This window comes from Ranitomeya variabilis, chromosome 5, assembly GCF_051348905.1.
Source record: "Ranitomeya variabilis isolate aRanVar5 chromosome 5, aRanVar5.hap1, whole genome shotgun sequence".
Lineage (NCBI taxonomy): Eukaryota > Metazoa > Chordata > Amphibia > Anura > Dendrobatidae > Ranitomeya > Ranitomeya variabilis.
The window spans coordinates 598,314,161-598,340,566 of NC_135236.1; the positions used below are offsets into that span (position 1 = coordinate 598,314,161).

Sequence of the window (26,406 nt, forward strand, 5' to 3'; positions counted from 1 at the left end):
TTCACTTTCTCCCCATTATGTAGATAGGGGCAAAATAGTTTGGTGAATTGGAAAGCGCGGGGTTAAAATTTCACCTCACAATATAGCCTATGACGCTCTCGGGGTCCAGACGTGTGACTGCAAAATTTTGTGGCTGTAGCTGCGACGGTTCAGATGCCAATCCCGGACATACATACACACATACATACACACATTCAGCTTTATATATTAGATATATACATACTGTACATACATACATACATATAGTACAGAGCAAAAGTTTGTGAAAATATGTCTTATATTCTAGGTTTAAATGAGGTGTGTCCTAACTTTTGGTCTGTACTGTATATACTCGGTGCATTACGCCAACCCTAACATAGTAGCATAATCCAGCCCTATAGTAGTATAATGCACCCCATAGCAGTATAATGCAGCCCCATAGCAGTATAATGCACCTTTATAGTAGTATGATGCAGCCCCATAGTACTATAATGCACCCTTATAGTAGTATACTACACCCCCATAGCAATATAATGTACCCCTATAGTAGTATAATGCACCCCATAGCAGTATAATGCACCTTCATAGTAGTATAATGCAGCCCCATAGCACTATAATGCACCCCCATAGCAGTATAATGCACCTTCATAGTAGTATATTGGACCCCCATAGTAGTATAATGCACCTCATAGTAAAATGCATCCCCTTTGCAGTATAATGCACCTCATAATATAATGCAGCCACCATAGCAGTATAATGCAACCCCATAGCAGTATAATGCACCCCATATTATAATGCAGCCCCATAGCAGTATAATATATCATATAGTACTAAAATGCACCTCCATAGTATAATGCACCCCTATGACAGTATAATTCATCCTCATAGCAAAATAATGCACCCCCATAGTATAATGCTGCCCCATAGTACTATAATGCACCCTTAGTATAATGCACCCCATAGCATTATAATGCACTCCCATACCAGTATAATGCAGCCTCATAGTACTATAATGCACCCTTATAGTAGTATAATGCACCCCCATAGTATAATGCAGCTCCTTTCCTTCCCCCCACCCCCATAGTAGTACAAAGCACCCCCGTATCAGTATAATATGTCCCCACGGATACATGTGATTGGCTGGCGGCATGTGATTGGCTGGCGGCTGTTAACTTGCCATGCCAGAGGAATCTCCTGCACAGCAACAGATGTTAACTGACTGTACATCAGAGGATACATGGGCCGTTACTGAAGGGGCAGGATCCTGCAACTGGGGCCCAGTGAGCAGAACAGAGGGGGCCCACTGTGGGCTCATCGGTCCCAGTATGCCAGTAAGGACAGTAATTCCCTCATAGCAGCCCTGGCTGTGAGCATGGTCTTAGAAGGGTTCAACAGCTTGGTGATCCAGGGCCAGTGCCACTGGCAGTGCTGAGCTGCTACACTGATTGGGCAAGAGGTGCTGAAATTTCAGCATCTCCTGCACGATGATGCTGTGATCAGTCACAGACTTGTCACTTAGTGTTTACACGCAGCTACAGTGTAAATGCATGATGGGCATAGCCCGTGGTGCAGGAACTAGCACCCGGCCTTGACATGCTATGTCCGTCATTGGACGTTAAGGGGAACCTGGCAAGAGAATTCATCCAGAAGTGTTCTTCACTGGCAGGAGCAGGTTTATTCGTTATCAAAAAGATGTAACTGTCTGGCCTTGTGTATATTATAAAGGTCTTAATTCTGGGATTAGTGGCAACAGATATTTGATCATCTTAGTGGTGCAGGATTTTCACCAAGCTCAATCTGAAAGGAGCATACAACCTAATCCACATACACCAAGGAGGTGAGTGAAAGACTGCTTTCAACACCTAAGACGGTCACTATGAGTACCGTGTTATCTCATTTGAGCTTAGTATTGTCCCAGCTGTCTTCCAAGAGTTCGAGAATGACATAATCCGAGACCTTCTTGACTCTTGCATGGTGGTTTATCTTTGATATCCTGGTCTTCTCTCCAGATCTGCCTTCTCATAGGAGGAACACGTACCAGGTCTTGCAAAGACTAAGAGATAATCACCTGTATGCTAAATTTGAGACATTTGAACAGTCATCTCTGCCTTTCTTAGGATATACAATCACAGGTTTGAAGATGGATCCTGAGAATAAGTCTTCAATTCTCAGATGGCCACGTTCTGCTGGCATTAAGGCAATTCAGTGATTTTTAGGATTTGCCAACTATTACAGCTAGTTTATTCCTCACTTCTCTTCTCAGACTGCCTTCATTTCAGCGATGATCTGCAAGGGTGCCAATCGAAAAGTTTGGACTTCGGAAGCTGAGAATACATTTCTCTCTCTAAACTGGGTCTTCTCCTCCGCTCTTGTACTACATAGTCCTGTGATCAACCAACAATTCTTCCTGGAAGTGGATACCTCATCCTCTGGAGCAGGTTCTGTTCTCACGTAGAAGTCTTCCTCCGGTCGGATGGTCACCTGCGGTTTCTTCTATAAGAACTTCTCTACCCCTGAACGTAACTACTCCATTGGCAATAGAGTTATTTGCGATTAACAAGAAGTGGCATTACCTACTCGAAGGGTAAATACACCCGGTCATTATATACTATGAGGCTTACCTGAAGTCCACATAATGCTGAATCTGCACCAAGCTATTCGACAGCTTTGACTTCGTCTTACATGTTCAGTCGGCCGTCAAGAATGTCAAGGCGAATACGCTTTCTTTGTCCTTTCCACCCGCTGAACAAGAAGAGGAACCCCAACTTATCATCAAGTCTTCAAATATGGTTACTGTGTGTTAAATTTGTCTCAGATTCTTCCAGGGAAGACTTTAGTGTCAGAACTGAATAGGAAGCTGTGGTAGTGCTCTTCAAAATTGGCTGGTTATGCCAATCAGAGAAAGACTTTGCAACTAATTTTGCATCATTATTAGTGGCTAACCATGTGTAAAGACAATGTCGACTTCGTTTTAGCCTTTTTTGCTGTGGTCATAAGACTCTTAAGCATCTTCCGTCCGGGTGACTTTTACCACTTCTGGTGCCTTCGGCTCCCTGGCAGCACATGGCCATAGACATTATTACGGATCTGTATGTGTGATCTGGATGCTCTCTCATACGGGCAGTGGTAGACCACTTCTCGAAGATGGATCACTACCTCATTGCCTGATCTTTCGTCTGCTCGCTGAGAAGTTTATTCAGCACATCTACTGCCTTCACGGGTTTCCTCTTCACATTGTGTCCAATACGGGCATCCAGTTCACATTCAAAATCCGGAGAACCGCTTGTAAACTTTTGAAGGTGGTCCTCGACTTCTCTTTTGCGTACCATCCTCAATTCAGTGGTCACGTGGAAAGGGTCCACATAATTCTATCTAATTTTCTTTGGCATTTCACAAATGTTTACACCCATTACAGTGTAGCAAGGGTGAAATATGTGGTATATCCACATGAAAATTCACATTCACACTTCCTACTTTTATTGTACAGTTTGCAGTAACTGGAAGCCAGATTAATGTGCATTTAAATAAAAATAAACAAACCCATCATAAAATAACTAAAAACTTTATTTTGTTGTAAAGTTTATTTTATTTTTAGAAGAGAAATCAGGTTTCTGGATTTATAATACATTTTCAAGCCTTTTTAAGAGTCATGAAATGTGCTTGAACAAACAATATAAATTAGAATTAGAATTATAAAAAGGAATGCGATGCATGAAAGTTAAAAAAATAATTTGCTGGTTACATGGCAAAGCTTTCATAATCTAAAATCGGTTAGTATAAAGTTTTACCAACAGTGACATTTGCCATAAGAGATAGGATTTTCTCATTTCAAAAGGACCACAGAGTCAGAAATGGTCAACATACCAAAATCAGGTTACAGCATATTCTATCCATATATCAAGAGACTATGCATCACTGAAGGACAGGAAAAAGTCATTAGAGCGTTTCTCCAATGAGACGTACTAGGGATCATGTAGGTCCGATAATGCTGAAGGATATGTATCAAACTTATCAAATAAAGTGGCTATATAATATAAGGACAGAAAGCTCTGTCGTACCCAAGGGCCAATGATACATTAACACCATATAGATTGTCTTGGCAGTACTAGTATAAAAAAAAAAGGCTACGGATTTGGCATTAGACTTTAGAAAATACCAATATATAAAAGAGTAAAATTTACCATTATCTAATCGAATCAGCCAAAGCACAAGGAAATATAAAAGAGGTAAACTGGTGGTGTATAAAGTGATTCAGCAATCCACCCATAAAACCTATGCAGAATACCATTGGACCTCACACCACAGCTTGAAAATATAAAGACTTTGCTCAATTTTGCGTTTAATAGTGTAGACCACGGTTTAATCTAAATATTATAAAAAATACTTTCTGAAAAGACAATTTTTTAGTGAATCTCTCACCAGATTTCACAATGCAAACCGCACACATTGTTAAACAGAGCTCCGAGACCTGATGAGGCTGGTGTACTCTGAAGATTCAGACCAGAATGGCTACATGTATAAACCCGATATTAAGATGAACATTTTAATATAAGGCAGGAAAACTTTCAAAAAGGATTTTGGCAGATTTTCAAAGCAAGTGCACCAGGCTCATCAGGGATAAGAGATCAATTTACTAGAGCAAACAGTCTTGTGCTGTGAAACTTGGTGAAAGTCAGCTAACACCTAACATGTGCCCTAACGTATTGCTGCTGTCATAATGATTAATACAGATACAACTCTAATGATAGAAAAGTGAACAATGCAAAATATCACTTGTATGTCACATATACTTATATGCTGTCCATAACCTTAAATTCACTGAGCGCCTGCACAGGATTCACATGTTTCTTCTGAGATGCACGTTTTATTTTGGTTTGAGTTTCGTCCTGTTTTTCTCTCTTGACCAGGGGCTTTTTCTCTGGAGCTTTCATCTTCCAAGAAACTGCAGGCAGATTTAAGGAAGCCATTCCTTGAGATTTCTGGTACTTTGTGGAGGCCACGTAAGATGCCTTAACTGTTTGCACCACAGCATTCATCAAATTCTTGGCAGCTTGAATAAGGGACATGGCACTATCAACCTAAAATGTGAGAGCAGTTTGTAACGGTCATGTCACCACAGTAAAGCCCTTCTAAACATCTGCACTGTATTATTAAACTGCAGTTATCTCAGGCAAATCAATTCTATTACGATTACAGGTATCCACAGATCATTAGCATCTATATCCAAAAATCAAACAAATCTGGAATTCTACACCAGCCTCATTATGTGACGGGAATCAGTGATGAATCTCTGCTGGGAAAGCAGGACTATCACAAATGAAGCCACAGTAAACCCTCCTCGCCAGGACTAATTTTGGTTTTTGCACTTTCTTTTTTTGCACCCTTTCTTCCAAGAGCCATAACTTTTTTTTATCAATAATAATAACCACAAAAGTGTTTTTTTCTGCAGTTTTAACCCCCTCACAACATCCGCCATATACGCACAGTGCAAGTCTGAAGCCTGTGCAAGAAGGGTACGAGCCCGCCCCATACCCGGCAGATCATGGCTGTGTTACAACCAGGGCCTGCCTCTAACAATCACGGGTGGAGTTGGACAGTGGCATTTAACACACACACCAGTATGGGGACGAGTCATTCCATGTGCTTATCAGCGAGCCCATGACACTATATTTTACAGAAAAATCAGGGTGAAAAAATGTAATTGCGGTGAAAAGGCAAAGGGGGAGGGAGATTAAAAAAAAACAACTCCACCATTGTTTTTGGATTTTATTGCAACAGTTGACATCTCAATTATTTTTTAGGTCAGTACAATGACGTTTTTTTTTTTTTTTTACATTATATTAGTTGTGGAAAATTAGAAATCTGAAAAAAAAAATCTAAGAAAAAAAAAAAAAAATTAATTGATTTGTTTGCCCATTTCCATAACTTTTATTTTTCTGTTCAATAAGCTGTGTGATGGCTTTTGATGATCTTTCAAGGTGCATATGATGCTTCCATTGCGGTTTATTCCATTTTTTGTGGTCTAGTATTTAAAATAGTTTTAGCGGTTATTTTTGCTTTCTGTTTATAGGAGTTAAATAATTTTATATGTTAGACTTCTACAGTTGCAGCAATATCGAATACCGTATTTATTTCTTGTCCAATTCTAACGGAGGTAAACGGCTATAATTCCATTTTATACTAAATATACCTGTATATATATTTGAAAACTTTTTAATTTCTTTTCTGATCACTTGTTCTATATACCTGAATACAACTGAGAGTGTGATGGGTGCCCATATAACGCGCCAACATGACCTCGTGCCTTGATACGATTTTTAAATAACTATCACGTGCCATCTTCTATGTCAGTAATGTAACAATCTGCCTTCACTGAATACAGATTTTACACGGGAATTGAGAATTTTGCAATTGAAAGATCAGTTCAGAAGGAGAAGGAAGCAGATTTCTCTGACAAGATATATTACAGAGGTTTTTATTTTCAGGTGTGCAATTGATTTATACAATAGGAATGAAAACCACTGTTACACTTTAAGTATTTTGGCTCTGGTCGCTGCTTTTTCAGGCACACAGCCAGTATTTGCTGGGTATGGTGAGGGTTCACCTCCTAAGCCTGCTCCATGGTCCTGCACCATACAATCCCTGCCAATGTTGGCCAAATATGGACTAGTATCAGGACACCTGTATATAATTACTTACATGCACTACAAACCTATGCTTACCATTGAACTTTGTGTAGAAAAAAAAATGTTAATACCTTGCAGGAAAAACCCCCCACAATTTACTTACTCCAGAGACAACCAATTCGCCCCCAAGATTCTGAACTTCAGCTTTAACTTTACTGCAAATGTTCAGCTGGTGACAGTATAGAGCGATGCGCTGCAGATATGCCAGAAGATCCTGCTTACAAGTTGAATCTGGGCACTAGGAAATAAAGCGAATGTTATGGTGAGCACATCGAATACTTACTAAACAGGTATACAGTCATTGGGCCAGTTACATCAAGACCAACACTGTTCATCTTGAGGAGTAGATGGGCTGGAGCACTTTTTCAATCGGATCATTTTTTATTGTGAAAAATATCACGATACATTCATATTTTAGCTTTGTTTTTAGAAACAATCAACACTAAATAAAAAAACATATACGTCATTACGAACCAAATAAAGAGAGTCTGGCACTTGTGATTCATGAAGAGGCATATGAATCAGCAGCACTGGATGAGTGGTGTATACCACTGTGTGCACCTCGCCACACAACCTAATCCAATCCTAATCTGCTGAAGACGGATTTGTGTAGTGAATGCTACCGCTTGTCATGAATTTAGCAGGTAGTGGTCACTACACTCACCTCAATCTCAACTGGGTGAAAATGATGTGAGATTGCCAAAAGGCGCACTAAAAATTATGAACTTTTCAAAGCTTTTTAAGCGCGAATACTGATGTAAACAATTTGATGAATCGGGCCCTATACATTTTTTCCTTCTACTGCCCGTTTCTAGTTTGCTGAAAAGGCAATCCCCATTTCTGTGATCCTAAAGCAACACAATAAACTAACAGAAGGTAGCTTGGTTACAGTACATAAAATACACTTATTGGATCTCTGTACATGTGTACGTACATATGATAAATAAGTGTGGACATATAATGGTAATGTGGAAGCTGCCTTGAAAATATCGTTTTAAATATGAACTACAAATACTTACATGGTCAGCTATAGTACGCCCCAGTTTGTCCATACGTGACCCGGCTTCAGCAATCTTCTTTGCGGCACTAATTACATCTGAAGTATTTTTAAGTGGTCCCTTTCCTCTGTAAAAAGAAAATTTTTAAAAAAGGAACAGAGCACAAGATTAAAACATCTATGCCAGTATCACACAGTGTACATTTTAATGAGCTTGTTCTGTGGCTATGCCGTTTTGTGCCACACTTGCAGACACACTTTGTAACAATTTATCAAAATCACAGCAAAACTGTTACGATTCTAATGAAGTAGGGCCACATTGCATTAATGCAGCTCTAGGTTATGTTTACACAGTTTTTGGATGTGGATACACTTCAAAATCCACGTAAAGGTTATGTGCACACGCCGTCTTTTCATACAGAGTTAGCTACGGAAACCCCAAAGACGATGCTCAAAACAACAAAAATATGCATGTATGTGTAAAGTCAACTTGTGTGCAAATGTACAGACTTTTGTGCCACTTTTAACCTTCAGATTACTAAAAAAAAATTCAAGCTGCTAAAAGAAGGGACTTGTCCATTTTCTGGAGTTTTAAACTCAGAAGTTTCTGTGTGCGTATAAAATAAGTCAATAGGAAAGCTCAAATCACGCACAGAAGATGTGAGAACGTCAGAGCATTTTATCATCATTTTTGCATAAAAAATGCTAGTGTGAAAAAAAAGCAAACATAAAACGACAATTAAAAGAAGAAAACAAAAGACAAAAATGAAAAAATAAAAACATTTCCTGAAGTGTCTTCTGCTTGAAAAACTCAGTGGGTTCATCTGAGTTTAAAAGTTCGTTGTGTGCACATATCATAAAGACCACTTTATAAAATATTGAATATGACTCAAAGTGGATTTTGTATCAGATCTGCTTCAAAGTCCACATGAAAAATATATGTGTAATGTTTATAGAAATCATGCAAAGAACACACGAGTCAAAAGGGGTGGTCCACTACTGGATAACCCCTGCGTAATCAATTCAGTGCCACATGTATACTCAATATTGAAATTATAGCATCAAAAGGGAAAAGTCATGGAATTATGGAAATCACAGGATTAACAAACATGTAATGATATGCAAACGATGAAAAAATGGAAATAACATTTTCAAACCATCTCAATTTATTCAATATCAAGTATGAGCATCACAGGCAGAAATACATGTGTATGTACTTACACACCTTGGCTGTGGTCTATGAGATATAATAGATGTTTTAGTAATGTTCTACCACACTAAATGAACTTGGGCACGAAAATCATAAAGATCCGCTGCTGGCAGCTCCCACTGCAATTGCCAAAAGGCCATACTAGTACGATTAGGCCACACAGACTGCTCACAGTAGCACAAGCAACATGTGGCCAGGATTGTCATGTTTAAAAAAAGCTCATTGACACTTTGGAGAAATGGCCACACCACTGGTTCCATTACCAAATCAATGTCATGTCAAAGTTAGGCTTTGTGCACAGTTCGTTTATGGTGCATTTTCGCTAAGGAATGCTTTTGCCAGCTAATTCAATAAGAATCCTGGAGTGCTGTGCACATGGATCAGTAATTTTATTTTGAATATTTGCAGTGTGTGTTTTTCTGCAGCATGTCAATCCTTTGTGCGGATTTATAGCGTTTTTCACCCATTGACTTCAATTAAGTCAAATCCGCAGCAAAAACACAAGCATAAAAATGTTTGATGTTTGTGGATTTGCTGAGTTTTTGCTTGAGTTTTTACGAGCTTTCTATGGTGTTTCCCATGCTGTCATCTGTGTGACAACACAAAGGGGACATGAGCCCCAACACTATAACTTCACTTGCCACCGCCACAAGGCAAGTGGGAAGAGTGAGGCCAAGTGCCAGATTTGGAGCATCTTATGGATGCACCTTTTCTGGGGCGGCTGAGAGTTGGTTTTAGTCTGGGAGGGGCTAATCTCCATGGCCCCTTCCTAGGCTGCTAATATCAGAATGCAGCTATATGCCTAGCTAATTAGATTTGATAGGGGGGGGCCCTACATAAATTTTTTGTTGTTGTTGTCCCCCTGAAAATTTAGCCATTGAAAGCTAAGTAAACAGTTGTGAGCAGTTATTAATAGTCTGGGAACAGTTATGGCTATTGGCGCCTTCCCAGAATATTACCATCGATCCTCGGCTTTCCCTCTGCTGGTTATGAAAATTAAGCAGGAGCCTATGCAATTTGTGGGGGGGAATGAAGACTACAGGGGTCCAGGCTACAGTAAATGGGAAAAAAAAAAACTGGGACATGCTTGATATCACCATTATCATATGGACGTGAATCATATTGCAAAGTCATTTTAACCACACAATGAATGTCATATAAACAAAACTCCCCCACCCCTCCAAAAAGAAAATCGGAATTGCATTTTATTTTCCTAAAACTTCAGTGGATTTAGATGTTTTTCCCCATTTTGTACATTGAATGGTAAAATGAATACTGTTATTTGAAAATACTATTTGTCGTCCATAAAATAGCCCCCACACATCTAAGTGATTGGAAAAGTAAAACACTTAACTCTCTTTGAAGAAGGATAGGAAAAACGAAAAACAAGCCAAGTCTGGAGGGGGTTCCCAGATACTCCAGTCTGTGAGGTGTTCATTCACTTCAGTTTATCACTATTCTTTATTAATAAACATACAAGTGAACATGGGAATGTTTTCCGGTTTAACATGACTTACCTGGTAAAATCCGTCATCTCCATCATTATCATACACATCTGCTTGGCCAGAACAATAATGTCATTTCCACTGTCATCCCATTTTGAAACTTCAGCATCAAGTTTACTTTTCTCTTCTTGGAAGCTTGCGACCTGTTCAGCAATTTTAGCTTTTTGTTCTTGTGGCAGTTGAGCCATAATTGCCTACAATACATAAAAAATGCTCTTTAGCACAACTTAACTCTGCAATCATGAATAAAGGCACAGCATTCAGCAATTCTGACACCTCTAGGAAATAATATTGATATTAGTAATGGGGGAAACCTAGAAGTCATCATTTCACCTACATCTTAATCTTCTGAGATCTTCTATTAGTGCACTAGAACCCAGAGCTCAGTGGCTACAAGGGAACAAAGCTAAAATATAAGGTTCCCCTCTCTCTCTACAGCCACAAAAGGAAGGCTATGCACGCTCTATAGTTATATCCCACTAAGCTCCTGATGGGACACAGAATGGATCATTATTTTTTAACAATTACATATTGTACATTACTTTAAGGGTAAGTGCAGATGACTGTAAAAGTCAGACGAGTGCTAGCCATCGTTTTGACCAAGAGCATTCGGTCCCATGTTATTTCCTGGGCGCTATGCATATGTCCATTTTTGTTTTCCTCGGACTGAGGGAAAAAAAATCACAGCATGTATGATTTGTCTACAAGAATAGGATGGTGGTACTTGCCCATTCAATTCTATGGGTCCTTAAAAAAAAAAAAAAAAAGGAGATTTTTGTGTACTCACCGTAAAATCTTTTTCTCCGAGTCATCATTGGGGGACACAGGACGAATGGGTGTTATGCTGCTGCCACCAGGAGGACACTAAGTTAAACACACACAAAAGATTAACTCCTCCCCTGCAGTATACACCCACAGGCTGGACAATCCAGAGCCAGTTCGGTAACAAAGCAGTAGGAGTAAGCCAGTTAACAAACAGACAACATGTCATAGTCAAAACACAGACTGAAAAGAACAATTGAGCCAACTAGGCTAACAGGGAGGGTGCTGTGTCCCCCAATGATGACTCGGAGAAAAAGATTTTACGGTGAGTACACAAAAATCTCCTTTTCTCCTACGTATCATTGGGGGACACAGGACGAATGGGACGTCCCAAAGCAGTCCCTGGGTGGCCCAACAAGAAGTTATAAATGCTGTGCGTGCCTACGAGCTACAGATGAGACACTGCCGCTTGTAGGATTCGCCTACCGACGGACGCGTCTGCCGAGGCCTGAGAGTGCACATGATAGTGCTTCGTGAATGTATGCAGGCTGGACCATGTAGCAGCCTTGCAGACCTGCGCTGCCGATGCCTGGTGCCGGATGGCCCAGGACGCGCCGACTGACCGGGTAGAATGAGCCTTGATCCCCGGAGGTGCGGCGTGACCCTTGACACGGTAGGACTCTTGGATGGCGGAACGAATCCACTTGGCAATGGAGGCCTTGGAAGCAGGTAGTCCCTTCCGTGGCCCCTGCGGAAGAACGAACAAGGCGTCTGACCTACGGAGAGACGCAGTTCTGGAGACGTAACGTCTAAGACCCCTCACTAAGTCCAGAGTGTGGAGCGCCCTTTCCGTGCGGTGGGAAGGAGCAGGGCACAGTGAGGGAAGGACAATCTCCTCATTAAGATGGAAGGAGGAAACGACCCTCGGAAGAAAAGTCGGACATGTCCGCAGAACCACCTTGTCCTGGTGGAACACAAGGAAAGGAGGTCGGCACGACAGAGCTGCCAGCTCAGAGACACGTCTAATAGACGTGACAGCCACGAGGAAGGCAATCTTCCAAGACAAGAACAGCAAAGACACTTCATGCAAGGGCTCAAAGGGGGGCTCTTGAAGAGCACGGAGAACTAGGTTCAGGTCCCATGGTTCCAAGGGCATCTTGTAAGGCGGAGCCATATGAGAAACACCCTGGATGAAGGTCCTGACCTGCAATCTGTTTGCAATCTTTCTCTGAAAAAGAACCGAGAGAGCAGAAATTTGGCCCTTAAGAGAGCTGAGAGCAAGACCCAAGTCTACGCCTGATTGGAGGAATTCCAAAATGTGAGGGATAGAAAAACGGAGGGGGAAACGTCCCCGCTTCCTGCACCAGGTGAAGTATACCTTCCAGGCGCGGTGGTAGATGCGCATAGAAGAAGGCTTGCGTGCGCGGAGCATGGTAGATATCACCGTCTGGGGCAACCCCTTCTGCCTCAGTACCCAGGACTCAACGGCCACACCGTTAAACACAGGGCCTCTGAGTTCGGGTGGTAAATGGGCCCTTGAGACAGGAGGTCTGCGCGACTCGGCAGCCTCCAAGGTACGTCTGAGACCAGTTGAACCATCTCGGCATACCATGTCCTGCGCGGCCAGTCCGGAGCGATGAGAAGTACTGGGATCCGTTCTGCCTTGATCTTCCTGATCACCTTTGTCAGAAGAGGAATTGGGGGAAAGATGTATGGGAGTCTGAAACCCTGCCATGAGAGGACGAGAGCGTCGGCTCCGAAGGCTGAGGGGTCGTGAGACCTGGCCATGAAGACGGGAACCTGGCAATTGAGGCGAGATGCCATTAGGTCCACGTCCGAGGTCCCCCATCGAGAGCATATCTGGTGAAAGATTGCGGGATGGAGAGACCACTCTCCGGGATCGAGGCTGTGGCGACTGAGAAAGTCCGCTTCCCAGTTTTCCACGCCTGGGATAAAGACTGCTGAGAGTATGGAATGATGTGTCTCGGCCCAGCGGAGAATTAGCGTCACCTCGACCATGGCCGCCTTGCTGCGAGTGCCCCCTTGGCGGTTGATGTAGGCTACCGCAGTGGCGTTGTCGGACTGGACTCTGACCGCACGGCCGGAGAGGAACGGCTGAAAATGATGGAGAGCCAGTCTGATTGCCCGAATCTCTAGGATATTGATGGGCAGCTGGGACTCCTGCGGAGACCAGCGACCCTGAGTCGAGTGACGCTGGAACACTGCACCCCAGCCGAAGAGACTGGCGTCCGTTGTGACAACCAGCCAGTGCACCGGAAGGAAAGACTTCCCCCGAGTCAGGGAGGACCTCTTGGTCCACCACCTGAGGGACTGTCTGATTGGGCGAGAGAGAAGGAGACGGCGGTCGAGCGAGGCGGGATTCCTGTCCCATACTGCCAGAATGGCATGTTGTAAGGGACGGAGGTGAAAAACTGCAAAGGGCACTGCCTCCATTGCCGCCACCATCCTGCCGAGTACCCTCATGGAGAAGCGTAGGGAGTGAGAGCGAGGTTGAGTAAGCTTCCGGACTTCTCTCTGAAGAGTGGATACCTTTTCCGGAGGCAAAAGTACTAGACCCTGAGAGGAGTCTAAGATCATTCCCAGGTAGGATATGGTTTGGGCCGGGACTGGGGAAGATTTTTTGAAATTGATTTTCCAGCCCAGGCGCAAAAAGGTATTTATAGTGACGTCTACCGCTTCTGAACAGGACCGGAAAGAGGGGCCTTTTATGAGGATGTCGTCCAAGTAGGGCAACACCACTATGCCCCGAGCATGTAGAATGGCCACGGCAGCTGCCATGACCTTGGTGAACACCCGAGGAGCAGTGGCCAGCCCGAAAGGTAGGGCGACAAACTGAAAATGGTGCCCCTGGACCGCGAAGCGGAGGAAGCGCTGATGAGACGGTAGGATGGGAATGTGCAAGTAAGCGTCTTGAACATCTAGAGATGCAAGGAACTCGCCCTCTTCCAGAGAGGCAATTACCGAGCGGAGGGACTCCATACGGAATTGACGTACACGGACGTACTTGTTGAGGACGTAATATTGGACGTACTGAGCCGTCCTTCTTTGGTACAATGAAAAGATTGGAATAGAAACCTTGGTACCTCTCGTTCTGAGGTACCGGGATGATGACCCCGTCTTCCCATAGCGATCTTATGGCCTGAAAATACTGACGGACCCTTGCTCTGGGGGGAGGGGACTGGAAGAAACGAGATGGGGGAAGAGAGACAAACTCTATCTTGTAACCGAAGGACACTAGGTCGCGGACCCATCGGTCGGGAACTACCGAGAGCCACGCGTCCCGAAAGAAGAGTAGGCGGCCGCCCACTCTGTCGGTGTCCTTTGGCGTCTGCCAAGAGTCATTGAGGTGGAGACCTGTTGGGTCTGGGCCCCCTGGACCCCTGTTGTCTGGGTCTGCCTCTCCAAGAGGGAGAAGGTTTGTAAGATGGCTGGGAGGTTCTGTCCTTGCGCTGACCTCTCCCGGCGCCGGGTGGCGCGGAGGGAGAATTGGACCAATTGGAGCCGAAACGGAAATATCGGCCTCGGCCCTGTTGGTTGCGAAAGGGACGAAAGGTCCGTTGCTGGGGAAGGAATTTGCTCTTTCCCCCTGTGGAGTCTGCGATAATTTTATCTAGTTTGTCCCCAAAAAGGCGTTCGCCCTGGTATGGAAGGGACGTGAGAGATTTTTTGGATCCTGAGTCCGCTTTCCAGTCCCTGAGCCAAAGGGATCTGCGGATCGTGACAGCATTGGCCGCTGCCTGTGAGGCACAATTGGCCGCGTCTAAGGATGCGGAAACTACAAAGTCCCCCGCTCTGGCAATCTGAGTGGCCAGGTGTGAAACCTCGGGGGGTAAGTCGGCGTGTAGAGCTGTAGAGGCTAAAGACTCGGCCCAATGGGTCATGGTTTTTGCAACCCATGTGACGGCAAAAGAAGGGAAGAGAGAAGCCGAGGAAGCTTCAAAAGCCGAGCGAGCCATCTGGTCAATTTGTCTATCAGTGGGATGCTTGATGGACGCGCCCTCGGAGGAGGATAGAACCGCCTTGGTGGCTAGCCGCGACACTGGCGGGTCCACGGAGGGTGACTGAGACCACTCCTTAGCAAGGTCCTGAGCAAACGGATACTTCAATTGCATAGCCTTCTGACCTGAGAAGCGTTTATCCGGACGGACCCTGTGGAGATCGACAATGTCCTTAAATTGAGGATGCGTAGGAAAAAATCTATGAGCCTTTGTGGTTCGCCCGAATGACACGGGATGAACCGCCTTGGACGGGGTTTCCTCCTCTAACTGTAGCGTCTGACTTACCGAGTCTATGAGAGAATCTAGGGTCTCTTGGTCGTGACGATACTCTGGGGAACAGGACACGCTGGATGCGTCGTCCAGAAAGGATTCCCTGCTATGAGCTGGGGATGAGTGACGAGAGACTTCGCTCTCTGAGCCGGAGGGCTGATCACGGACCGGAGATATTACCCTGGACTTCTTTCTAGATGAGAGAGGGCTTCTGGAAACGGTACGACCTCTAGGCCGAGAGGGGTTTTTAGGCCGCGTTACATCATCCGTGGAAGCGCCCTGGGTAAGGGACGGGTCACGGAGGGACTGTATCGTCCTTTCCAAGGATGCCACAGATCGAGCGAGGGAGGACGCCCATGCGGGGGTACTAGGCTCACTACATTCCGGGTCAGAGGCCGGAGTATCCTGTGCCGCAGACATTTCGCAGGCGGAGCACAGCGGGGTAGTGTGACCTCGGGGCAGAGATACCTTGCAGGAGGTGCACACAGCAAAAATAACAGAGTGGGTCTTTCCAGTCCGTTTTTGCCTAGACTGTGACATCTTTGCCATAAAGTGAGCGTACTGGCAGGGGAAGAGACAATCCTAATGAGTGCGTCTCACCAAGTTCCGCGGTGCTTGGCAGAGAGATCCTGAAGTCCTGTGCGCTGTGGTGCTGCAGAGCCGCCAGCGCACTTCCTGGTCCAAGATGGCCGCCGAGATGTGAGAAGGGCGCTTCTCGGGAACGAGAAGCGCCCAGAGAGGAAGAGAGAGAGGGAGGGGGGCGTGTCATGGGCGGGCGGTGGATTCCCTGCTATGCGCGTCGGAACGCTGCCATTGCCACAGAATGTCCGTGGTGGAATCCGGACCAGGGACGGTAAACAGTGCCGCCGCCCTAACAGAGCGCCGAATTGCCCGTGCTCCGCGGCTGCAGCGCCGCATTAGAAAGTGGATCCCTGAACGGGCGGTCCCCTGTCAGCTGGTCGGCCCCCGCACTTACCTTGTGCGATGGGGCCGATGCTCCATCCACCTTCACCTTAGTAGGGAGAGGGTGGAGAGCTTCTGCCGCCGTGCAACATCCGCTATGTTCAGTGGTGATGCAGTGGGCGGCTGCACGGACGCCATGGCATTCTGTCCGGCTGTGCCCTGGCTCCAGGAAACTTAGGTGGATGATTAGTCCCCGTGGTCGCCTGACAGGGAGGGAGGGAGATCGGAACGCTAGGGAACCGTCGCCACACTGGAAAGTGAGCCAGGGCTGGCATCCATCGTCGCGGGAAAGGATACAGGAGGAACGCTCCATGTACTTGCCCGTTGTTGGTGCGGGAGAGATCAGAGCTGAAAATTTGCCTGTCGCTCCCTTCCGTTAAAAAACAAAAATTGGTGGGGTCCTGAGGACCCAAGTGCCTCCTGAGACACTAAGTAAGAACTGGCTCTGGATTGTCCAGCCTGTGGGTGTATACTGCAGGGGAGGAGTTAATCTTTTGTGTGTGTTTAACTTAGTGTCCTCCTGGTGGCAGCAGCATAACACCCATTCGTCCTGTGTCCCCCAATGATACGTAGGAGAAAATCATACTGCACTCAGGTGACACCCAAGTGCAGTCCAATTTTCATGGATTTACATTATAGAGAAGGTGGAGAAACTTTCTTTTTTTCCACCCACCTGTGAAAATTATCAGATCATAGAATGTTAGAGTTGGAAGGGACCTCCAGGGTGATCGTGTCCAACCCCCTGCTCAATACAAGATTCACTAAACCATCTCGGATAGTGTGTGATCAGAGTGTGATTAGCATTATCAGATTTTCTCGAATTTGAAGAAAACGGGCATCGGCATCTGCCCTAACAGAGGAATTTGTAAACCACCCGAAAAAACAGACTCCACTACTTCACCCAAAACTTGCAATCTCAGAAAAGTAACAGAAGACTAAAGGTATAATAGGTCCTCATGCAGATTGAGCTGCACTGCAATACATGCTGCCAGACAATCAGAGGCCGGCAGATTACCTCACCGTGCAAGCCCCCGACTGTTCAAGGCAGTGACGTCATGCGCTGCCCATTGCTTGCACACTGAGGTCAGCTGCCAGATTCTGCGCTTCTATGGAGGAGAACGCTGCACATCATGGGAGTGGGGGAGAAGAGAATTATTTATCCTTTTTTATATTTGTTGGAGAAGAGCCACAGAACAGGGTCATTATTACTAGAAGCAGCCAAGAATGGAGGACATCTTACCAGAATTGGGGACATACATTACTGGAAGGGGCACAGGCTGGAGACAATATACCAGGATGGAGGATATTATTACAGGAAGGGGCCAGGATAGGGCACATTATTACAGGAAGGGACCAGGATAGGGGACATTATTACAGGAAGGGTCCAGGATAGGGGACATTATTACAGGAAGGGTCCGGGAAAGGGGACATTATTACAAGAAGGGTCCGGGAAAGGGGACATTATTACAAGAAGGGTCCGGGAAAGGGGACATTATTACAGGAAGGAGCCGGGATAGGGGACATTATTACGGGAAAAGGCCAGGATAGGGGACATTATTACAGGAAGGAGCCAAGATAGGGGACATTATTACAGGAAGGGGGCAAGATAGGGGACATTGTTACAGGATAGGGCTAGGATGGGGGACATTACTACAGGAAGGGACCAGGATAGGGGACATTATTACAGGATGGGGCTAGGATGGGGGACATTATTACAAAAAATATAGTTCTTACCGATAACGGTATTTCTCTGAGCCCATGACGGCACCACGGAGAGAGGGGGATCCGACCACCAAGGACAGGAAACCTACAGATAAAAAGGCGGTACCTCTCTCCTGCATCAGTTGTTTACTAGAGAACGATGGGAGACTATGAATAGAGACTTGCTTTTAACATTACTTAAAGACTTAACTTGAGATACCGCGTGACTATTTATACTATTAGCATAAGGCACTATATTAACGTGCACACCCAAGAAGTGAAGGGAGGGAATGTATGGGTGCCGTCATGGGCTCAGAGAAATACCGTTATCGGTAAGAACTATATTTTTCTCTGACGCCCATGACGGCACCACGGAGAGAATTACAGAGATTTGTACATTAGGGAGGGACCACCGCTTCCAGAACCCTTTTACCGAAGGTAAGGTCCGAAGAGGAGATAAGGTCCAATCTATAGTGCCTATAGAAAGTGGACGGTGAAGACCAGGTAGCAGCTTTACATATCTGCTCAATCGAAGCTCTGGCCTTCTCCACCCAAGAGGTTGCCACTGCTCTCGTTGAGTGTGCCTTGATATTTCCCGGGACGGGTACGCCACTCGATGAGTATGACAGGCTGATGGCTTCTGTAATCCATCTTGCCAGGGTGCCCTTAGATGCTTTCTTCCCCTTCCGGGGACCCTGAAAACATACAAAGAGAGAGGCATCCTCCCTACTCTCCCTAGTGGCTTCTATGTAATGCATCAGGCATCTCCTCACATCTAATGTATGTAATGACTCTTCCTCTTTGTTTTTGGGATTAGGACAGAAGGAGGGCAGAGATATTTCTTGTGTCCTATGGAAACGGGATGCCACTTTTGGGAGATATGCCGGGTCAGTTTTTAGGATGACCCTATCATCGAGGATTTGCGTGAAAGGGGGGTTGGCGGATAGGGCCTGGATATCACTGACCCTACGTGCAGAAGTGAGAGCAACGAGCAAGGAAGTCTTAAGGGATAAGATTTTAATTGGAGCATCCGCTAAGGGTTCAAAGGGAGGTTTAGATAATGCTCTAAGGACTAAATTTAAATCCCACTGAGGGGTAGTTTTCACAGGTAGAGGCCTTGATCTACCGGCTGCTTTGATGAATCTAGAAATCCATCGATTCCCTGCCAAATCATAGTTGAATAAAGCTCCTAGAGCCGCTACATGGACTTTCAAGGTGCTTGTGGCCAGACCCAACTCTAACCCATTCTGCAGAAACTCAAGAATGGCTTTAAGAGGGACGCCCTCCCCCATTTTGGCACCTGAAGATGAAAGGAATTTTTTCCATACTTTCCCATATTGTTTGGTTGTAACGGGTTTTCTACTTTGTAGCAGTGTAGATACCAGCCCTTGAGAAAACCCCCTGTTTTCTAGTAACTCCCTTTCAAATGCCAAGCTGTCAAGTGCAAACTTGCCACCTGTGGATGATGAACTGGGCCTTGGGAGAGTAGGTTCGGGAGATCCGGCAGAACCCATGGATCGGAGATGGACATTCTCATCATCCAGGAAAACCAAGGCCTCTTCGGCCAGAACGGGGCTATAAAGATTATGTGAGCCCCGTCCTCCCGAATCTTGCTCAGCACTGCCAGAATCAGAGCAATAGAGGGAAAAGCATATGATAGTTCATGGTTCCAGGAGATCAGGAACGCATCTAGAGAAACAGGGCTCCCCAACGGTGTTATTGAGCAAAAGGTGTTCACATTTTTGTTTAGATGGTTTGCAAAGAGGTCTATGTTTGGTGTGCCCCATTTTACCGAGATCTGAGTGAACATTGAATGATTCAGCTCCCATTCCCCCTGTTTCAAGCGAGAGCGACTTAGGTAATCTGCTCTGTAATTGTCCACCCCCTTTATATGAAGGCCCGATAGGGATTGAAGGTTGGTTTCGGCTATGTGGAAGATTGATCTGGTTATCTCCATCAGACTCCGAGAACGGGTACCCCCCTGGTGATTTAGATATGCTATCACCACTTTGTTGTCCGACATAATTCTGACATGGTGAGACCGAAGGGGACCCAGGAACTCTAATAGTGCAAACTTGACTGCCAGTAGTTCCTTCATATTGGAGGACACTTTTTTCAAATATGGTGGCCAAGCCCCCTGAGCTAACAGGTCGTTCAGGTGTGCCCCCCACCCGCTGGGACTCGCATCTGTTGTTACTATCTGTGAGACTGGAGTTACCCACGGGATTCCTTGAGAAAGATTGCCTTGCGATGTCCACCAACTTAGTGACTGAATTGTGTTTGGAGATAAATTGAGCCGACTTTCTAAATTCCCTTTTAGAGAGACTTCTTCTGACAAGATTTGCCATTGAAGCTCTCTTGAGTGTAATTGAGCCCATTGGACTGCAGGGATGCAGGCCGTCATGGATCCCAAGAGGGACATCGCTTGGCGGAGGGTTATGGAGGGGGTGTCTCGCCTTCTGGATACCAGTCTTATGATGTTTTGAATTTTTTGCTCGAAGACGGCATTCTTGTTTTATAGAGTCCAGAGTAAGGCCCAGGTACTCCTGGATCTGGCATGGTAGCAATCTGGATTTTTTTAAGTTCACTAACCAGCCCAGTTTTTCCAGTGAATGTCTGATTGTCTTCAGCTGTTCCTCGCAGTGTTGTGGAGAGGAACCGATTATCAAAAAGTCGTCGAGGTATGGCACTATCAGGGTATCTTGCTCCCTCAGGTGAGCCATTACCTCTGCAACTAATTTTGTGAAGACCAGTGGGGCTATAGCCAGACCCAAGGGGAGGGCTAAGAATTGAAAATGGTATATCACCCCCCTGATGTAGACTGCTATTCTGAACAATTTTTGGTGATCTTTGTGGATAGGGATGTGATTGTAGGCGTCCTTCAGATCCAGGACTACCATGAAACACAGTGGAAACAACATTTTTATCGAGGTTTTTATTGTTTCCATTTTCAATGACTGAATTTCTAGGAATTTGTTTAGACTCTTCAGATTTATGATAGTCCTGAAGGATCCGTCCGGCTTCCTCAGGAACAGAGGGGAGTAATACCCTTGTCCTCTTTCTTGTAGGGGAACTTCCATGAGAACCCCTTTGTTTACTACTCCCATGACTTCTTTTTCTAATGCTAGTTGCTCTTCCTCCGAAGATCTTAGCGAAGTCGTCATGAACGAGGGATGAGGGGGCCTTTGAAATTTCAGTTTCAGTCCGGATCTTATTATGTTCAAAACCCAAGGACTGCTGGTAATTTTCTCCCAGGCTGAGAGGAAGAGAGACAGTCTTCCCCCCCACCTGGGGCAAGCATTCATTGTGCGGGTTTTTTGTTGTCGTTAGGGTTTTTGTTGAATATGAAACCCTTGTTTTTGTTCCGTTTGTCTTCCCACCTATCTTGGTTTTTCCCTGGCTTCCTTCGGAAGAACCTCTTGCTCCGAAAGGGCCTCCTGTATGAAGGGAAACCCAGGGAGGGAAATGATTTCTTTTTATCACCGCTTTCTCTAGTATATCATCTAGAGTGGGCCCGAATAGGAACTCTCCTTCACAGGGGATGGTACACAATTTAGACTTTGTCTGGAGATCTCCCGGCCAACATTTCAGCCAAAGGGCCGTCTTACGGCATTAGAAAAAACTGCTGTCCTAGCGGATAGTTTGATTGAATCGGCCGAGGCATCTGCCAAGAAGGAGGCAGCTCCACGCATGACAGGTAACATTTAAAATTGAGTCTCGGGATGACCTGTTTTTGAGCTGGCTTTCTAATTGGTCTAACCATATCATCAGGGAGCGATATGTACATGCGGCAGCGACTGCCGGTTTAAGGCCTCCACCAGCCGCTTCCCATGAACCTCTGAGGAAGCCATCTGCCTTCTTGTCCATTGGGTCTTTTAAGACCCCCATGTCCTCAAACGGAAGGGCTTATTTTTTGGATGCCTTAGCAATTGCCACAACCAGTTTAGGCGCCTTATCCCAGAAGGAACAGGATTGGTCATCGAACGGATATTTCCTTTTCGGAGTAAGTAGTGACTTTCTCATAGGCTTTTTCCACTCTTTTTTAATTAAAGCCTGGATTTTCTCATTAAGGGGAAAGGCCCTTCTCTTTTTTTGGTCAAGCCCCCCGAACATTATGTCTTGAACGGATCTTTTTGGGTGAGGGTCTGCCAGCCCCATAGTGTTCCTAACGGCTTTAACAAGACTGTCAGTTTCCTCTATAGGAAAGCAACTACGGCCTCCCGAGGAAGATGAAGATGATGATGAAGATGATGAGGAGGAAGAATTAGATGTGTCTGAATCCATATCTTCCCCTGAATCACCAGATTCAGGAGACGGAGATCTGTGCTTAGTCTTCCTTCTCTTTTACCCTCCTTTGAGGGATTTAAAGGTCTCTTCTACCTGGACTTTAATCAGGTTTTTAAGGTCCGCTGCGAACCCGGGGAGGCCTTCTGACACTGTCTGCTGAATACAAACACTGCAAAGTCTTTTTTCCCATGAAGATGGAAGATCTTCTTTACATAAGGCACATATGTTATGTTTAGTTTTGCTTGCGCTTTTTTTCCCCATTGATCCATGTTTGTTGTCGCTTTATCCCTTGAGCCGGACGTTACGCTGGATTCCTTGCTGCGCAGTGATCCAGAACGCCCTTTCCCGGTAGAGTCCTGGTGTCCTTTCTGGGTTCGTCGCTGCTGCTGCTGTTGCTGTGGCGGTGGCTGTGGAGATGCCCTGGGCAGGGGAGATACTTGCTCTGCATCGCTCATGGCTGGTGTGCACTGGCCGGTCTCCATTGGAAGCGTTTGCCCCCCAGGTGTACTTTGCTAAAATAGCGGTGGATGGCGCCATTTTTTTTCTTTTCTTGCGCATGCGCAGTTGCGGCATCGCGCGCGAAATTCCGCGCCTGCGCAGTTCTCCAGAGGCTGCACACGCGCACAGGGGCGAAGATCGCAGCGCTCGCGCGCGGTACCCTTCCAACCGCGCGTGCGCAAAGCCCCCGCTGCTTGAAATCTCGCTCGATCTCGCGCGTGCGCAGACGGGGCAAGATGGCGCCGCGCACCACCGCATGCTGACTCCTCGGAACTCCCGGGAACTGCAGCCCACAGACTGATGCCAGGGAGCAAGACATCGGCTCCTATCCATAGAGGGACCCCCCTTGGATACTGCTGCTGCTGGTGAGTCTTACCTAGAGAAGTGGCCGAGGTCCTGCCACCTCTCTCCACGCACCCTAAAGGCCTACTAGCCCCAGCGGTGGCGCTTCGGGTCACCACACCAGCTGAGGCAGGGGGGCTTCCGCTGCCTGAATCAAGCTGATTGGCCCCGGAATTCCCACGACGAATCTTTTCCTCTGACGGAGGTGAATCTGTAGGTCTCACATCAAGGACAGGAAACCAACTGACGCAGGAGAGAGGTACCGCCTTTTTATCTGTAGGTTTCCTGTCCTTGGTGGGCGGATCCCCCTCTCTCCGTGGTGCCGTCATGGGCGTCAGAGAAAAAGGGCACACACAGGATGAGGGACGTTATTACAGGAAAGGGGCCAGGATCGGGGACATTTTTACATGAGAAAGCAAACATGTATATCTCAACAGGATCTGGAATACTAAAGGGCTCATTCATCTGACAAACATGCAGGTGGGGGCCCAGGTCCAAATTTTGCACTGGGCCTATTGAACTCAAGTTACGCCACTGGGCATACATACACACAAATTACAAAAAGTTGTTCACCGTTTTTTTTTCTTAAATGCATTTAAGGCTAAAAATATTTTTTGCAATTGGATTTTATTATATATTTTGCACTGTTTGGGTTTTACAGGATTGGTTTCCCCGCAGATTAAACTTTGATATGGTCATAAAGCAGCTGAGAGGAGCACAGAAAAAGACAGCTGTCAGGCCATTATGGCAGGCTGAGTGATGGATTCTCTGTTAGTTCATTCTGCAGTCAGTAATACACAGTGCTGCAGAGGGTGAACAGTGCACAATTGTTATAAGATTTCTAGTCTCAAATACATGAATCTAAGTTTAAAGAAACAAATCCCCAGAAGGTAAGCAATCCCTTCATTGGTTTTAAAAAAATGACACAAATCCTTTGTACCAAAGATCAGTTGGAGACAAAGGAGAAACGTCAGAAGCTGCAGGTTGCCTTTAACAATTAACATATGTCTCTCACTTTATAGAAGTACAGATGAAGGCGAGCGGACTATACATACACAAGAGAAGCTTTTGAAAGCAATTAAAGCTAATTTCAACAATACTAATACAACTCACTCTTGCACTCTGCCCAGCAATTAGTTGATCATCTTCGGTCTGGACACTGGTTCGGCTTCTTACATCAAAGTCTTCAGTCTCAAAATCTGAATCATCCAGCTCTTCCGGAGTCTGAAATATTGATGTAAAGTGAGAACCAAATCTACAATCTTTACTTACTTGTGTAGAAAGTAATGTTTACATGTAAGAACAAATGGCCATTTACAAGAATTTTCTCGTTTACTTCATAGACTATAGAATGAGGAAATCATGGCTGTGAAGTAAAGTGTGTACACAATATTCCAGCACCATGCTCCTGGCACTACAGATATACATTCCTAATCCATAGTAGGTCTTCTTCCAGGTTAAACAATAAGTAGTTCCCATACGGAGGTCTGGCCATGGCCGACCTACATAGTGCACTGCACTTACAATTTCAATCTGTTACATTTTCTGCAATATCTGGTCTCTTGTCCAAATGTTATATAAACTCATGTAAAACCTACTCTGATCATCAGCACTGCCTTCCGGATATCACGAATCCCATCATACACTAATCGAGATGCATCAATAAATTCATTTTCATCCATTGGAAGATTGGAGTCTCCACTGAGAGCTTCAACTGCTGCTTCAACTTGCTCCGTGAATCGCGGCATGACTGAAAAGTAGATTGTCTGGTTAATACATGTGGTAAAGCCATACTGCAAATGTGCAACTCAGCCATACACTGCCCTCCATCATCAGAAAGATCTACATTCGTGCGTAGGCCAGGACTAGGAAGGAGAGGGCCAATCCAAGGAGCGTCAGCTTGAAGTTCAATTTCCTCAAGATACAAATCAGTTACACAGCACCTTAACAACAGTGGAGAAGGGGCATTTTCATACTGTGTCCTAATTTAGCTACTAAAGAAAAGTCCAGAAACCAAGGTTTGTGTCTCACAGACCTGGATTGTTAGACGAGAAAGCCATAATGTTTTGTTTTTTTAAGTCAAAAGAAAACTCTCCAGAATCCATACATTTAAAGACAACTGCTCACCTCACAAAGTGTGTTGTAAAATATATATCTACTAGATGGAGGCCCGATGTTATCAGGAGGGCGGTAATGTCACGATGGGGGCAGGCTTTGCAGCATTGAGAATCTCTCCCCCCCATCTGCTCACCCACCTATCCACGCTCTCTTTCCCCATGTGCTGACTTCTCCTGTCTGTGCTCTCTTCTTTGACCTGTGTACCCCATGTGCTATCCCCCTTGTCTGCTCTCTCTCTCCTTCCTGTGCTGTGTTCTCCCCTCAAGTGCGGACACATTTGAGCTGTCTCTCCCCTGTGCTCTCTCTCTCCTCCATCTGCTGTCTTCTCCTCTCATGTCATCTCTTCTGTGACCCGTGTTCCCCATGTGCTCTCTATCTCTCATGTTGCATTGATATTTGGTTTTTAAAGGGGTTTTCCCATGAACGAAAGTTAATTTTAAAAATGGTCTGTGTCTGATCGTGTACCGAACATACCACAGCTCCTGGGCAGGGGAGGAAGCAAAACACAATACTGACATTACAGCAGGAGATCGCAGAGGATACATTTTGTGAGGTAAAATATTGTTTAAAACCAGTCAGTGAAATATTTTACTGGACAAAATGAATCCCTGTGATCCCCTGCTATAATGTCAGTATTATCTTTTGCTTCCTCCCCTGCCCAGGAGATGTGGTATGCTCTGTACACGGTCAGACAAAGGCAATTTTTAAAATGAACTTTCATTAGTGGGAAAACCCCTTTAATGTGACCGGCTTCCTCCAGTTGTAGAAAAGTCGCACATCTGCAGCCAGGATCAGCCGAATGATTCACTGTGCCTGAGCGGAATTCGTGCTGGTGCAGTAAATCAGACCGCCACCATCTTTGTGCAGACAGCGGCGGTCACATTAAAACTGTGCATGAGCTCCTCCTGTACAAAGATGGCGGCAGTCAGTGAATCATTCTGCTGATCCCAGCAGTGGCGCGTTCGCGACTGGGTTCCGCTGGAGGTACCGCACAAGAGGCTGCGTACGGCACATAGTGTGTGTGTGTGGTGCGTACAGTGTATACAGTGTGTTTGTGTGTGTTGCGTAC

The 26,406-nt window shown here is 45.5% G+C and overlaps 1 protein-coding gene across 1 annotated transcript in view; it reads right to left on the bottom strand.

Moving 5' to 3' along the window:
* Nucleotides 1–3,545: 3,545 nt before the first annotated feature.
* Nucleotides 3,546–26,406, bottom strand: part of CTNNA1 (catenin alpha 1) — a 119,662-nt gene continuing 96,801 nt past the window's right edge. The window contains exons 13-18 of the mRNA XM_077266024.1: nucleotides 24,818–24,969; nucleotides 24,333–24,443; nucleotides 10,390–10,571; nucleotides 7,685–7,790; nucleotides 6,769–6,903; nucleotides 3,546–5,057 (exon numbers count right to left, since the gene is read on the bottom strand). Of these exons, the coding sequence (XP_077122139.1) occupies nucleotides 4,770–5,057; nucleotides 6,769–6,903; nucleotides 7,685–7,790; nucleotides 10,390–10,571; nucleotides 24,333–24,443; nucleotides 24,818–24,969 (974 nt within the window). The 3' untranslated portion in view covers nucleotides 3,546–4,769. The remainder of the gene's footprint in view (nucleotides 5,058–6,768; nucleotides 6,904–7,684; nucleotides 7,791–10,389; nucleotides 10,572–24,332; nucleotides 24,444–24,817; nucleotides 24,970–26,406) is intronic.